General features: G+C 43.5%; 1 protein-coding gene and 1 long non-coding RNA gene across 10 annotated transcripts in view; one reads left to right on the forward strand and one right to left on the reverse strand.

Annotated features, from left to right (window-relative positions):
* Positions 1–15,876, reverse strand: part of LOC139757392 (uncharacterized) — a 72,708-nt gene that overhangs the window by 32,269 nt on the left and 24,563 nt on the right. For 4 of the 9 annotated variants that reach the window (XM_071677827.1, XM_071677829.1, XM_071677828.1 and 1 more), the window contains exons 7-8: positions 4,984–5,211; positions 1,437–1,940 (exon numbers count right to left, since the gene is read on the reverse strand). In XM_071677827.1, the coding sequence (XP_071533928.1) occupies positions 1,437–1,940; positions 4,984–5,211 (732 nt within the window). Of the gene's footprint in view, positions 1–1,436; positions 1,941–4,983; positions 5,212–14,600; positions 15,279–15,876 lie in introns of those variants that run through there. The other 5 variants (XM_071677835.1, XM_071677832.1, XM_071677831.1 and 2 more) reach the window with 4 other exon arrangements.
* Positions 1,948–15,876, forward strand: part of LOC139757397 (uncharacterized) — a 244,962-nt gene continuing 231,033 nt past the window's right edge. The window contains exon 1 of the long non-coding RNA XR_011714617.1: positions 1,948–3,762. This is a non-coding gene — a long non-coding RNA (uncharacterized lncRNA). The remainder of the gene's footprint in view (positions 3,763–15,876) is intronic.

Here is a 15,876-nt window from a genome sequence, read left to right on the forward strand (position 1 = left end):
TAAGAGTTGCCCCTGTACCTACCATTTAAAATACACATGGGCTACGAATAGTGCAAACCAGAACTTCAGACAATGTGAGCATTATGATAAAGTAAGTAGTAGCTGGTAGGGAGCCATTGATCAGGGAGGTATATTACCGTTACTACCCGCCTGGGAACTGAGAGGGTTAGTTATGGCTGCTCAGTGAGCCAGCACTCCAGCTGTTGTCAAGTTGCACTTCTCTGACCTAGGTAACTGCCTTTTCTTTTTGCCTCACCCATACGTGGCCTGCTGGAATTTTGTCCACAGGCATACAATCTCTCCTTGTTACACATACCACCTGACAACACTTAACTCGCACATCTCATTCTTTGTAACTCTCAATTTCCCTCTGGTTAGCACTATGCATTACCCTTGCCTTTTGGCAAAATGGTAGGAGCAACAGATAGAAGTAGTATGCAGAAACACTAGAGAGGAGCATTAGGTAGCAGTAGTAGTTATGAACATCAGGTGGGAACATTAGCTGGTAGTCAGTCAGTACATTACATGGGAGGTAGTAGTAGGTAGGCAGCCAATGACCAGGGAGGTATATAGGTATATTACCAGTACTACCTGCCTGGATATCAGTGACATCTGCATACTGAGCCAGCACTTTAGTAGTTGTCAAGTTGTACTTCTCAGACAGGGTTTCTGTCTACAAACATACAATCTCTCCTCGTCATATGTGACACTTGAAAACACTTAACTCACACAGCTCATTCTTCGTAATTCTTGATTTTCTTATGGTGAACTCCATGCGCTAGTCCTGCCTTTTGGCAAAATGATGGGAGCAGTAGATAGGAGTAGTAGGTAGGGACATGTGGGCAAGAGCATTAGGTAGAAATATTACATACAATTAGTAGGCAGGAGCATGAGATAGAAGTAGTCATTAGGTAGGAGCCTCTGCAAACACTGCACTAGAGTTACCCTTTGCCAGTGGCCTGTCAAGGGTGAGGCATAAAGGCTAAGCAGCGCCACTGGAGTTCTTTACTTATGGGACTCTGTTGCTGTGGCCACTCCTTTGAGGGAGTTCCAATTAAAACAGGCATCAGAGATATAGATAGATAGATAAGAACATTAGGTAGAAACCTCTGAAAATACTGCACTAGAGCTGCCCTCTGCCAGTGACCTGTTAAGGGTGAGGCTTTAAAGGCTGAGAAGAAGCAATGAAGTTCACCAGTTATGAAAATTCTTTTGATGTGGCCACCCCTTTGAGGAAAATTCTCTAAGAGAACAGGCATCAGAGATACAGATAGAAAAGACAGTTAAAACATGACCAAAAGAAAATGCAGACCTTTAGTTCATGTACTGTACTTTTTCAACGATGATGCCTTCATAATCAAACTGCAATATAATCTACTACCCACATCAGAACTGCAAATCATAGGGTCTATGAAAAGGGGAATTGGAACACATACCTGTAGAGCTTTATTTTCCTTCTCTAAATTTTCTAATTTGTGGCGATACTGGTTTAACACTTCCTGAGGATCTAGTGAGTGTTCTATGTCCGGAAGTAGGATGGCATTAGTTGGTTTTGAAATGGCACTTTGTTCATGCGTTATTGTAGCCATATCCATTCTAGGCACTGCAGGTGGGTCTGTTTCTTTGAGCAATTCGTGTACACCTGTACTAAGTCTTTCACCAGCACTTACTGTGTCCTGTAACTTTTGTTCTAATTTCTTAAGTTCACTCTTTAAGTCATTTTCTTGTGTTTGAAAGTTATCTACTTGTGCAAGGAGAGTCTTAACTTCTTTCTCCAATAACTGATGAAGATGTTGGAGTTCAGTGCACTTATCTTTACTAATTCTTAATTCTTCAGACAGCTGCTCACACTGGCAACATTTGTTGTATGTTATACTTGTATCTGAGTTGTCTGGGTCTACTGTGGTTGATGAAGTGTCTACAGTTGAATATTGCTGAGCCTGAGGGAAAAAAAAGCTTAGAATATGAATATGAATAAGAAATTCAAACTATAAATAGGTAACACCAAAAGATAGTTTGCAAATTTGTACCTTATGATTCATGAATCAAGTTTTAAGTTTGCATTCAAACTAACAACAGAATATGCGATACAGTCATTAACCCTTTCACTGTGGCAATCCTATTATCCGATGTATGCTTTTTGTGCATGAGATTCTTAGGTATTCTATAAAAATGTCTCCATATGTTTGTTGTTAGGATTAACTTGATCATAAACTTCTGAATAAAATGATATATGACTGAACCTGGTGAAAAACTGGTTTGGTGTGCTATGTACCCTAAGTTATACCACTCTGCTACCAAGCATATAAGGTATGCCAGAAGGCCTGTCAGGCTTACTTAGTGGGATGAATGGTACTGTATTTTTTAAAGTTTTTTCCTTTTTACAAACCTATAAAAATTACTGTGAGTTTTCATCATGAATATCTATCATTCATAAGAGTTTTATAGCTTCACAAAATATTACATAATCAGAGAAGAGATGGCACAGATCTTTTCCATAGTATGGAAAAAATTTAGGCTTTAGAATCTGGCAACAAGGCATGGGATACTGTCATCAGCATTAATGGCAGTATATTTTGCTTTGAGACAGAGGTATATGATTTGAGAATTTTGTTCATAAGCGCACTAATTGTAGTTACCAGAATATAAAACACTGTGACTGCAGTGATCTGAGTAATAATATTTCAATTCTTGATTGTATACTACATGACAGCCCCAGAAATTTTTCAGGTTTAAAATACCTACCTGGTAACTTAAATCTCAGTAAACTATTACATCTATTACATGAATTGTCATGAAAGTGTCAACAGATATGGGCAAGCTATTAGGAACAAGATGCTTTCTTATGGATTGCATGGGACAGCTATCATACAGATAAAATTTTGTCATACTGCACATTTTCTCTAAAATTGTAGTAATCCTGTGATGGTTAGTTACCGCCAGTTTATAAAAAGTCTGGGGTATTGAAAATTAAAGTACATTTGGAAGATGAAAAATAATGACTTGCAACACCAAGTCGATACAGGTAGCTGGACAGAGACAAAAACCACTTAGCATCTGACTTGTGACTGCTTGTTTTTCCCTCCTTTGTCTCTTTATCACTTGCAGACGTTATGTCAACAGCTGACTGTCCTACTATGTGAACAGAAACATTATCTATCTGTCTATATATACGATGCCTGTTCCCAACTGGAGCTACCTCAAGGGGGTGGCCACGGCAAAAGTCTCCATGACTAGTGAACTCCAGTGCTGCTCCTTAGCCTTTAGTGCCTTACCCTTGACAGACCTCTGGCAGAGGGCAACTCCAGTGCAGTGTTTGCAGAGGCTCCTAACTTAAGTTCCTACTGACTAACTCTACCTAATGTTCCTACCTACTACTTCTACCCAGTGTTTCCTCCTAAATGTTCCTACTTACTACTAATCTCTATTTCTCCTAACATTTTGCCAAAAGGCAGGGCTCGCACAGTGTAATAGTGTTTTTAAGTGTTATGTATGGCAAGAAGAGATTGTGTTTGTGGACAGAATTCCAGTAAAATGATATGCAATAAGATGGAAGCTTTTATCGTATGGCTAAACATTCTTTTAAAACTCAAGTTCATCTTGTTCATTGACATTCACTTTGGTCTGTCCTAATCATTAGCAATTTACACCTCCTGTATATTAATTGGATGCTGGGGATTTTCAGGTCTGTGGAAAAGGAGCCAGGTGCAGAAAGACTGAAACTTATCACAAAAAATCATTGTTACTTGCGACCACAAACAGGTAAGACAGTATCTTATTCCTTATTACAGTGAGGGTGAAATTAAAGTAACAAGCTGGTAGTAAAGTATATGTTAATTTCTAATATTCTGTTACCAAAAAACTACCATATTTTTTTCTTTTGAAGAGTATTAGTATCCTTGGTGTTTTCCTTCTCCTTGGGTACTTTTAGTATTTAAGTTATATCAGAAGTCCCAGTTCTCTTACTCTTCCAGTGTCATCCTCAATTCATGATGCAGCCTGATCAAAGGTGTCTTTTCACTCTTGGTGTTACCACTTGCATGCAGGGTGTGTTAAGGCACACATATTGATATGAATATGTACATATATAACTTTTATGTACAATCACATCTCCCAACTTACTGAGGGTGCACCACAAACAAATGAACATTGGTCTCATCAGCAACATCCTTTCTATAGTTGTCATGTACAATGTACTGAAACCATAGCCTACTATCCACAACTAAATCCCACACACTATTCTATGGTTTACCTTGATTAATTCATATGTCCTGGTCCAGTCCAATGACAGTACTTCATCCCCTGTATACCACAATGATCCAGTTCATTCTATCTCATGCATGCCTCTCACCTATACCCTAAAGCTTCTTTCACCCAATCCTCACATCTTGGTCTCCCTTCCCACTTGCTCCCTGCACATTTTTGTTACATGTTTGCTGTTTCCCATCTTAGCATGGTAACACCAGGAGCAGATGACTGAGCATTTGAGGAAAAATCCCCTCATAGCTCATTTCCTGAAATGCTATTCACAGTTATATTAGTAGGATATTATATGAATTACCAAGATATCAATCATAGTGCAAATGTGCATTTGACCTTAGCATTGGGCAAACTTCCCTGAATTCTTGCCCTTTTTTACAGTATAATTCTTTATATTCATAAACCTTAGATACATGATTCTATGATGATTCAAGCTATTTTTAAAGTAGTTCAACAAAATGGCATTGCATCATGATATTCAAACAAGAAAAGACATCCAACTTCAAATACTATGGAGTCTTAAATAAAGTAAACAGACACTTGTGTGAGAAAAATTCCTCTTAGGATTAATATATTCACCTGAATATTGTCAGTCAAAACCCTACCATCTTTTGCAAACCTTTTTCATCAGTAAGTCTACCATATAATGAGTTAAATGGATGTAAGGTGAGATCAAAACATTCATTCTTCACAAACTGTCAAGTATATCACTGCTTAACCTACCTGATCTAGCTTGTGCTGCAGAGATGCACAAGATGCCCGAAGTGAAGCATTATCCTCCTCCAAAAGAGCCAGACGCTCTTGTATTGTGGTCATATCTTGACTGGCCTCCATATTTGCATGGGCAATGCCATGGCTAGGACTATGGTTACAATCAGGTGATTGATTATCCTCACTCACAGAAGCCATACTTGGTGTGTTGCCCAACTGTGAGGTTACTGCTTCACTTAGCTGTAACAAGAAGATAAATAATTACTGTGTGTTGCCAAGTTGTGAGGTTACCGCTTCACTTAGCTGTAACGATAATGTAAATAATTATGCCTGCCTTTTTAACATATCATAAAGAGTAAAAGAAATAAATACATAATTACAATGTACAGGGTTGCACAACTATTAAGAGTATTTGACTATCAAATGTTTTATTCATTGTTATTTCACTAATAATTATAATTAACTTCAAGGAGTAATTGAGAAACTTTTTGTCTCACACTTCTGAGCAGGATATGTTTCATATTTTGTTCAGGGTTTACCTTATGTGTTTCATATGTTTTACAGTTTACCTTGCTTGTTTCTATGTTGTACAGAATTTACCTTGCTTGTTTCATTTGTTCTACAGAGTTTACCTCGCTTGTTTTATTTATTGCAGTTTACCTTGCATGCTTCATGTTCTACAGAGTATACCTTGATATGTTAAGAATTTACCTTGCATGTTTTATATATTGTACAGAATTTACCTTCCTTTTTAGTATGTTCTACAGAGTTTTCCTTGCTTGTTTTATTTGTACAGAGTTTCCCTTGCTTGTCTTATTTGTTGTAAAGAGTTTACCTTGTTTTATATGTTCTACAGAGTTCACCTTGCTTGCTTTATTTATTGTACAGGGTTTACCTTGACCGTTTCATATGTTCTACAGAATTTACATTGCTTGTTTTATATACTGTACAGAATTCACCTTGCTTTTTTCATATATTGTAGTTTATTTTGCCGTTTCATGAGTTAAGTCTACCTTGCTTGTTTCATATGTTCTATGTGTACCTTGCTTGTATCATAGTTTGTACAGAGTTTACCTTACTTGTATCATATTTTGTAGTTTACCTTGCTTGTATCATATTTTGTAGTTTACCTTGCTTGTATCATAGTTTGTACAGAGTTTACCTTACTTGCATCATATTTTGTAGTTTACCTTGCTTGTATATTTTGTAGTTTCCCTTGCTTGTATCATATTTGGTAGTTTACCTTGCTTTTATCATATTTTGTGCTGAGTTTATCTTGCTTTTATTATATTTTGTGCTTACCTTGCATGTATCATATTTTGTACACAGTTTACCTTGACTGTATCATAGTTTGTACAGTTTACCTTGCTTGTATCATATATTGTACAGAGCTTACCTTGCTTGTATCATAGTTTGTAGTTTACCTTGCTTGTATCATACTTTGCACAGTTTACCTTACTTGTATCATATTTTGTAGTTTACCTCGGTTGTATCATATTTTGTACAGCGTTTACCATGCTTGTATCATATTTTGTAGTTTACTTTGCTTATATCATATTTTGCTATCATGACCGTATACTCTCAAGATCTATGCACATGCAACCATGCATAACTATATGGTTGAATTTTGCACAACCTTGCAGTGTGTGTGTGTGTGTGTGTGTGTGTGTCCAGCAGGATGACAGTTACGGTTTTATGTAATGTGGACTAGAATTGGGGCCCTCAACTTTACACAAGTAAGAGTTAAGTCACTCAAGATTTGTATGTAACATTAGGTGTTCGAGGGGGAAGATGTACACATGAGCAAGCACCAGGTGATACACAGAACTGGTGGGAGCAGAAGATGGACATTATGGAATTACGTGTTAAATGGACAGAGCAGCATGGGAAATGGGGGTAGAGTGGCGGGCAGGCGACACAACAGCAGTTGAGGGATGTCATCCCTGGCTGGCTCTGGGTGGTGACGCAGGTCCCTTGGCTCTCCTACACAGCCCACCTGCCAGGCCCCAAGGAGGCTCTGGCACTGGGGTCGTAAAAAAGGTTGTCCCTCTACCTCCTGCCTCATGCCGGCCACAAGGTCGTCCCTCACAACGACCAGCCACAAGGTGGTTTCTGATAACGACTGGCCACAAGGTCGTCCCTCACAACCACTGGCCTCATGACAGTCCTTCACAGGTAGGGCAGCGGCAGCACACCTGGAGTTTGTGCATGATCCGTCATCTCCCACATGGGGCCTTCGTCTTCACACCGACGATTCCTCCACGTCTGTACTGCCCTTGTAGAGCGAAGAGCCCGCAGCTAATCTGGCGGCGACCTTGAGGCATGCCCTGGGGAGGCTGGCCTCGTCGCCAGCAGCTAGGTCTCATCATCTCTCCCCCCCCCCCTCAACACACACACACACACACACACACACACACACACACGAAGGCAACACGTCGCACGACGATAATTCACATACTGCCAGAATAAACTGGCAAAATATTTCGGAGCCAGCAGGGTCATAAAAACAAGTGTGCGTCCTACTGTGGGGAGAAATAGTTTATCATGAGCAGAGGTTGGCTAAGGAGGAGTGTGGGCAGAAGCTGGTAGCACACCTGTAGCCACACACACACACACACACACACACTACTGGATGGGCGGATACATACTGCCTCTTACTATCCCTCATGTGTGTGGGATATAAGGGTACCCCATTCTGTCTGTAGGGTATGGATGGGGGTATAAGCGTACCCCTTAGTGTGTGTGTATGATATGAGGCTGCTAACTAGGGTGGTAGCCCCCTCCACGAACAGTGGTGCCATACGCACGAGTCTGGTACCCTACCTTACTAACAATGTTGCTACCTCCCTTGAGCCTCCAGTGTGCCACGACCGGTATACAGGCGCCCCTCCGCGGCCTTCAGGACTCCAGGCTATGTAACACACTGACACCTGTCTGTGTAGGAGGGTTGAGGCGGGTGGTAGGCACCTGAAGGTGCGTCATACCTCACCTTTGAGACAGGTGACTATCAGCCTCCCAGGGCCATTCACCTGCAGCTGACTACACTAACCCACCCACCTTATGTGGTCAATATAACACTACTGTGGGATACGTGCAGAAGGTGTTTTCCCAACACCAAACTTGAATTCACGACCATGAAAACCCTCCATATTGAGGTATGAGACGCTCTATATTAATTCCAGTTCATGACGAATCAGAGGTTCACTGTGGCCGGCCCCGAGAAAGATGAAATCTCTGTGTGGTTGTCAACATGTCCCTGCTCAGTCAACGACAACGATATCGTCGCTCTCCGGCAACTCATACGCCACACTGGCTATCTGAAGGGGGGGCTCTGCATGTTGCATGTTTATGATCTCGTGTAAACCCACCTCCAGCAAGATAACACTTGTTCTTCGCATCAGAACACCATGATCATGTTCATCATAATGAACAGTACAATGATAAATGATGATCATCATAACCATGATGAGTGCAACTTGAGGTGGTCACAATGTCGAAGATATATTGCTTGTGGGACGGAGGTGCATGCGCTACGTGATGTAGCAGGTCATATCCCTCGCTACGGTGGTGACGTCACCTCCCTGACCCTGTGTAGGAGGCATTTTCGTTTACCGTCCACGTGAGTCATACCACGAGTCATGCACTGTCATGTAAAAATTCATGACACAATGGAAGACGTGAACGACACTTTTAAATCCTAATATTGAGAGAGGTCATAAACGCGTCAGACACATGTTGAGATTGAAGGTGTGTGTGTGTGTGTGTGTGTGTGTGTGTGTGTGTGCCCCAGATGGTTGTATGGGGTCGTCACCTGCACCTTCCGTCCCCAAGTCATTGCCCGAGATTTTACACCTCAGTCTAAGCTCCATCAAGCACCAGCGAGGACGCTTAGGGTCCCACCAACCCAGATGGGCTGGGTGTGGGTGTGTGTGTGTGTGTGTGTGTGTGTGTAAGACAAGGTACACTGGGTTCTGGTGTTCCCAGGAAGGACCCTAGAGTTTGCTGCTGTTAGCGATAAGTGTAAACACATCAACCAGTACTTGTTGAAATGTTCTCTTACATGAGTAGAACTTGTTGAAATGTTGTCTAACATGAATAGAACTTGTTAAAATGTTCTCTAACATGAGTAGAACTTGTTGAAATGTTGTCTAACATGAATAGAACTTGTTGAAATGTTCTCTAACATGAGTAGAACTTGTTGAAATGTTCTCTTACACGAGTAGAACTTGCTGAAATGTTCTCTTACACGAGTAGAACTTGGTGTAGTTATCTGGCTTCCCACTTAGGTATGTGTGTTCAGCCACCGTTGCAACAAACCAAAGCAATACAGTCCTGACTCACGGTTTGGAACCCCACACAACTTTCCTTCTCAACTGTTCTAATTATATATCTAACTTTCTTTTGTTGTGCCATTCAGCATGTTTGTCTCTCCCATCCATATCCAAGACACAGGACTCAAACCCACCTCCATTCTTCAACAACACAGTTCCCTTTCGGAAGTTTACTGCAGCTTTCGGTATTGTAATACATTATACATCCTGTTTCTCCCATCTGGCCTGCCTTCCCCACCAATGTTACCGGCTGTAAGACGCCCCTGTGCCAGCCTTCTCTCACTCTCCATCCCTCGGCGAGGTACACCTCCCTGTTCCCACCTGCAACCGAGCGTTGCTACGTGTCACAATCGCCTCCAAGTCCAACGAACGTTTTCCTCCCCGACTGTCCTTCAGTAGCCAGACTTCAGTAAAGACCAAGATGATGAATGCATGGCTTCCTAGAAGAGACGAGGCTTTGGAAAACTTTATATATAACCTTAGCCTTCTTGTCCTGTGGTCACAAGTGCCTTCTGGGAAGCGGTTGGCGCAGGTGGACTACCGCTGATGAAGAAAGAACTGGTCTACCAGCTGTTGACTGCCCATCTGGTGTCATCCACCTGAGTTCATGATACCATCAGGTTCAGGCCGTCATAAACACTCTCTCCGCTCATGGGAATACTTCAGGACTAAATTGTTGATTCTCCGTAGCGAGAGCCAAAGAAATTTGGAAACATTCCACAGTGTTTTAAGTCTGAACAAAGAACTGTTTCGTTTTGATAAAGTTCGCCTCTGCCATAAATCCTGTGGTGTTATCACGACAGTCTTTATGTGACTGTCAAGTTAAATCACCAGAATGTACTTGAAATGTCTTTTGAGCACGGGAAATTAGCGGATGGGCCACACCTGTTGCTGCTGGAACTATTGGCAACCCTGGCGATTTTGGCGCGCATCTCAGCCTGGCGGGTTTTCCCGGGAAAACAACGTGTGACGTCACGAGCTATTCTCACCACGTGACACCTCGGCTGCCGAACTCTCCGCTTCCTCCTTGTCTAGGAACTCCAGGGAAAGATACCATACTGGCACTAGTATTTACCCCTCCCTCCCCCTACTTTGAAGGGAAGGAGGGAGTGATGGAGGAGGAAAGGAGGGGGGGGGGGGGGGAGCGCAGCAGGCATCTGGTCGCGCGTGCCACGTGTGATATTGATGAAGGAATCTTTGTTCTTTTTTAGACCTAACCTAACACTCAAGACCTCCCCCCCCCCCCCCGAGACACGTGGTTCTGTCGCCAGTGTGTGTGTGTGTGTGATGAGGATGGGATAGGGTGGGTTGTGGGTTGAGAAACTGGAGCAGCGGTTCAGAGGGTTAGCATCACTTTCCGCTTGGTCACACGGGAACCACACCACAAAGGTTGTGAACCTAACCTTGGTAGGGCAGGAGGGACACTGTCTTCAAGCACACGTAAGAGACTTTTTACGAAGGTATTTATACATGTGGAGCGGCCTTGGTCTGGGCCAGCCAGGTATGCCTCACCTCTCTGCTCTGCACATATGTATAAACATCAACAACTACTACACGTGGGACGACCACCCACAACATGGGAATCATCATCATCATCAGCTACATCATCATCATCATCATCATCATGTACAACATCATCATCATCATCATCATGTACAACATCATCATCATCAGCTACATCAACATTATCATCATGTACAACATCATCATCATCTACAACATCATCATCAGCTACATCATCATCATCATCATCATCATCATCATGTACAACATCATCATCATCAGCTACATCAACATTATCATCATGTACATCATCATCTACAACATCATCATCAGCTACATCATCATCATCAGTTACAACATCATCATCATCAGCTACATCATCATCATCATCATCATCCTTTACAACATCATCATCATCCTTTACAACATCATCATCATCCTTTACAACATCATCATCATCATGTACAACATCATCATCATCTACAACATTATCATCAGCTACATCATCATCATCTAGAACATCCCTGAGTGATGGGTCACCAATCATCCACATGTACGGGTCATGGAGAGGCCCGTACCCACATGTTCCCTGCTGATCCACGGCTCAAGATGGAATCGAAGGCCATTCCAACATGATGCTAATATCAACCAGTTCCTGCACCCAAGCACGAGTCATTCCTGGAGAGGATGTGAGCAACGCGAGAACCACAGCAGGACGCATTTAGAGTAGCGGACACCCGCAACGACCCGAACCAGTAATGTACCTGTACATTACTGGGACATTCAAGTGACTGGGACAGACGCACACTTTAAAGGACGGGCACCTAAGGGTGAAAACCTCCCTTGTCATACCCGTGAAGAGGGATATATATATATATATATATATATATATATATATATATATATATATATGCAAACACACACACACACACACACACACCTGGCAATTGCCGGAAGCGACGCAAGATGGCCGGGCGTCCACCCAGCCAAGGACTTCCATATGATGGTTCCTCACTAATGTGTCACACACTCGGATCAACGACCTCAATATTTTTATCCAAATCCACAAGAATTACACTAAGCCTTGTAGGAGGTTCTGCAGCTGCAAACATAAACTTTTTTGAGTTTGTTCATCAGAAATCACAACGAGAAGCATCAGTTCCAGTCTTTAAGACTTTTTTTTTCCACGAAGTTTACCTGAAATACTGATGTGATGTGTTGTGTACAGGTATGTACAATGTACTGTCTGTACTGGAGAGGATCTGCAGATACAACAACCACCTTCTATGATGATACATGTTGACGGTTGTACAACCACGACACAACAACGAGGGAGCATCACCGACGTTGGGTTAACTGTTGTCTCTGTGGAGGACATGGTTGACCTCTGTAGGCGAGGTAGTGACCTATGAGCAGTGTGGTCTGACAACCTACACTCGTCAGTTACCACCACTGGTATACCACTGTCAAAGCTCTAACACACCACTGTGGTGATCCTCCAGTGAGTGCATGACTGAAGGATCACTTCAGATTCGCTCGAGGACAGACGTTGGGATGTGAAGGTCAGTGGAGGAGGTGTGGTGCCCGATCCTAGAGCATGACAATGGATCGGTAGAATTCGTCATGTTGGTTGGTCTCTTGTTGCACATGATGGACGGGTGACGTCCCAGCAACTGGCTGGCGAGGGTCGTGGTGTACATTAGAGTACCTGGCTAGTGTGTGGCCCGGGCTGGAGACTGTAGCTGCCACACCCGCTACCTTACTATGATCTTCCCAAGATCATAATGTGAGGGACGCGATGACAGCAGATGAACCTTGATGACCTCTAGTGACTGTGGCACGTGTGGCACAGCGTCATGTTCTCTGGTCATCAGACTTACTGACATTTTAATGTATAAGAACCTGAGAGTTGGGTCGTTGTATGTTTAAGGTGAATGAAACATGAACAATGTTGTGAACAACAAAATAATGTCAGTTTATCAGAGGTTCCAACGCATTCGGTGTGTTAACAACTGACCATTATCGTTGGTGTGAACACTGGATCATGAAGGAAGTTCATACAAGTGTAGTCAAGAACACAAATCTAATGGGAATGTGATGAGGTATGAAACAAGAATCATTACCATGATTATATCATCGGAGGTTGACAGCAAGTGGCCTGGGTGACGACTTCCGCTTGGAGACAGTCTGGGGAGTATGACTCGTGGGTTCACACCTTAATGACACGTCCAGACTCGGGTGTGCACACTGGCTGTGGAGTATCAACCCCGCCCAGGGAGCACCAAACAGTCCCCCATCTTCCGACTCGTGCCACGCCCGTCGTACACCAAATATTAATCAGTGTCGTTATGTATATAACGTCCGGTGCGCCATGGCCCAAGTTTGTTCACCCCTTGTGTCAGGTGGCATCGCCCACACCAGCTGAAGCATTATAAACACAGTCCAACCCATTTACGACGAGGTTTACGACCCTAGGGTTGGATAGCCTGACCTGACCCTTCTTGACCTGATTATTAAGGGTCATTATACGCAAGGGTGGTAGTGCCATCATGAGATGACCATGTGTCATCACACACTATCATGAACCATAACATTTCAGGAAGATAGCATCTGTATCCTGCAGTGATGTCACTGAACAACTCTTACTGATGTTACATAAATATGTAAAAAGTAACAAAATATTACATAAAATACAGAAGCAAGATTTCTACAGCCGCTTGGGTTTAATGACTCCGTCTTCCACGTGAACACAATGTGTTAGTAGAGAGGTGTTTGTAGTGAAACGTGAACAACGTCCAGTGTACTAACTAAAGGGGCCCATCTATCTCCTCCGTCCCTCTGACCAGCTGCCATATCTCCTCCGTTCTTCTGACCAGCTGCCATATCTCCTCCGTTCTTCTGACCAGCTGCCATACCTCCTCCGTCGTTCTGACCAGCTGGCATACCTCCTCCGTCGTTCTGACCAGCTGCTATATCTCCTCCGTCAATAAAACCACCAGTTTTCTGCCCTACGTCACAGGCTAATCAACGCCTTACACAGGACGTGCCGCACAAAATCCTTAGCATAACTCAAACCTTGCGAATTACATTGGTGGAGTATACCACAATGACACGACCCAGTCATCACGACCAGAGCTTGCCAAGCAGCAGAACCAAGCCTCCACACACACATAGACCACTCCATCATAACACAAGATTTGCTCAGAATGGTATGGCTGGCGAGTGAGAAAATGTGGCGATTTACAAATTAAAGCAAATGAAAATAAAGAGGTTTAAACGATATGAAAATTGATAACTCGAATGATAGAATGCTATCAGAAAATATGTGATTTTCACAAACACTGAACAGGCAACTTGAGAACATCTGATTACCATAAACATTGTCTTTACTTGATGTAGATGAGATTTATAATCTTAGCTGCCTCACGTTACACAATGTACCTTAGCTAGAGGTAAGCTCATGCACAACATCAAGAAATCAAAGTAATTTAAGTAAAAATTGTCCGTAGAGTTCAACATGTAGATGACAAGTTGTCTACTGACGACCCAGGTGTTCCCACGAGATAATGGCTTCGGGAAAAAATCAGAAAATGAATTGACATTAAAAACAGAGATTGTGGCTCATACGTAAATATCTTATACCTGAGAACACGTCATGGTTCCCGAGGTGCCTGAGTCTGGCTACTGGAGTATAATTTTAACACTTTATGAAGAAGTTTGCATCAAATAAAGGAAGTACATATCATATATGTAGGCTGACCAGGGAAGGTACATGTGTTGGTGAGGTACACTTACTGTGGTCCTTGGTGACTGGTTCGTGGACGGGCAGGTCCCCTCCTTCGCTGGTGTCTGGTCAAGTGTGAGGCAACACTACCACCTCCAGTGAACTATCAGGTTACTACAGGGGGTTGCCTCCTGGGTGACCACACTTGGTCAACTACCAACACTACCACAACTCCTCTTCCTTCCCGCCACTCACCTTCCCTAAGGGTCTTTTTCTGATGGGCTACGGACGAAACAGTGGCACTACTGACGGTCACCAAGAACAACTACTCTTCTCCCATCAGCTGCTGACCAATCCTGGGTACAACGGTCAGTGGCTACCACAACTACTCTGGTGGCTACTACCCACCACGACTCCCATCCTCTACTTCCTCTTCTCTGATGGACTAGTGACCAACCTGGAGCATTCTCTCTTGCCTCTAATGGGCTAGTGAGCACCCGTCCTGTCCTACGGTTCACCTGGCCACCACTAGAGAGACACACTCGCCCCGTACACAAGCACTGGAGATGTTGGCCCCAGTATGGCAGCCCAGGGAGTGCCCTAACACCAGACTGAGGACGTATGGGAGGTTTGTACCACCAGATGGACGGCAGAAGCAGAAGCAGGCTGGGAGAGGAGCGTCTTGCGTGTGTGTGTGTGTATATGTGTACACAAGGAGGTTTGCCCACTGACTGGCTCCCTCCTCCGCCTGGCACTAATAACTCCTCTCCCTCCACCAACCCCTTGGCACTCTGCCTAACACCCTCCCATCACCCCCCCCCCCCCCACCCTCCTTACCCAGGAACACCCTACGCCAATATGATCCTTCACCACCCACAAAGTCCTCAACCTTCTCCAACCAACATCACTACCGCCGTCCTTATGGACCAGATGACCCTCACCATCACCACCACGACCCCTTACATGCCAGCACAACCGTAAATATCTTCCACTGAGTCCACCAGCACGACCTTCCTCCACACCATCTCCACATGTCCTTCACCACCGCCAGCCACCACGACCAACAAACAAGCAAACCAGTGGCACTAGTGACCAGTGTACCACACACCAGGTGACGATACGAGCACGCGTCATTCAAGACGATCCGACCCTACACTTGTGTTATGTCGACACACAGTCACACAGGTCTCGACCCCACAATCATCCATCACGTACAGGAATGTTATCCAACATGGAACTGAACACGACGCTTGGAAAATACAGATAATCAATCAAACGTGTGGCACATGTGTGTTCAGCTCTGGTCTACATGATGGACACAGTGGCTGCTTCTGACAAAAACATACG

This window comes from Panulirus ornatus, chromosome 26, assembly GCF_036320965.1.
Source record: "Panulirus ornatus isolate Po-2019 chromosome 26, ASM3632096v1, whole genome shotgun sequence".
Lineage (NCBI taxonomy): Eukaryota > Metazoa > Arthropoda > Malacostraca > Decapoda > Palinuridae > Panulirus > Panulirus ornatus.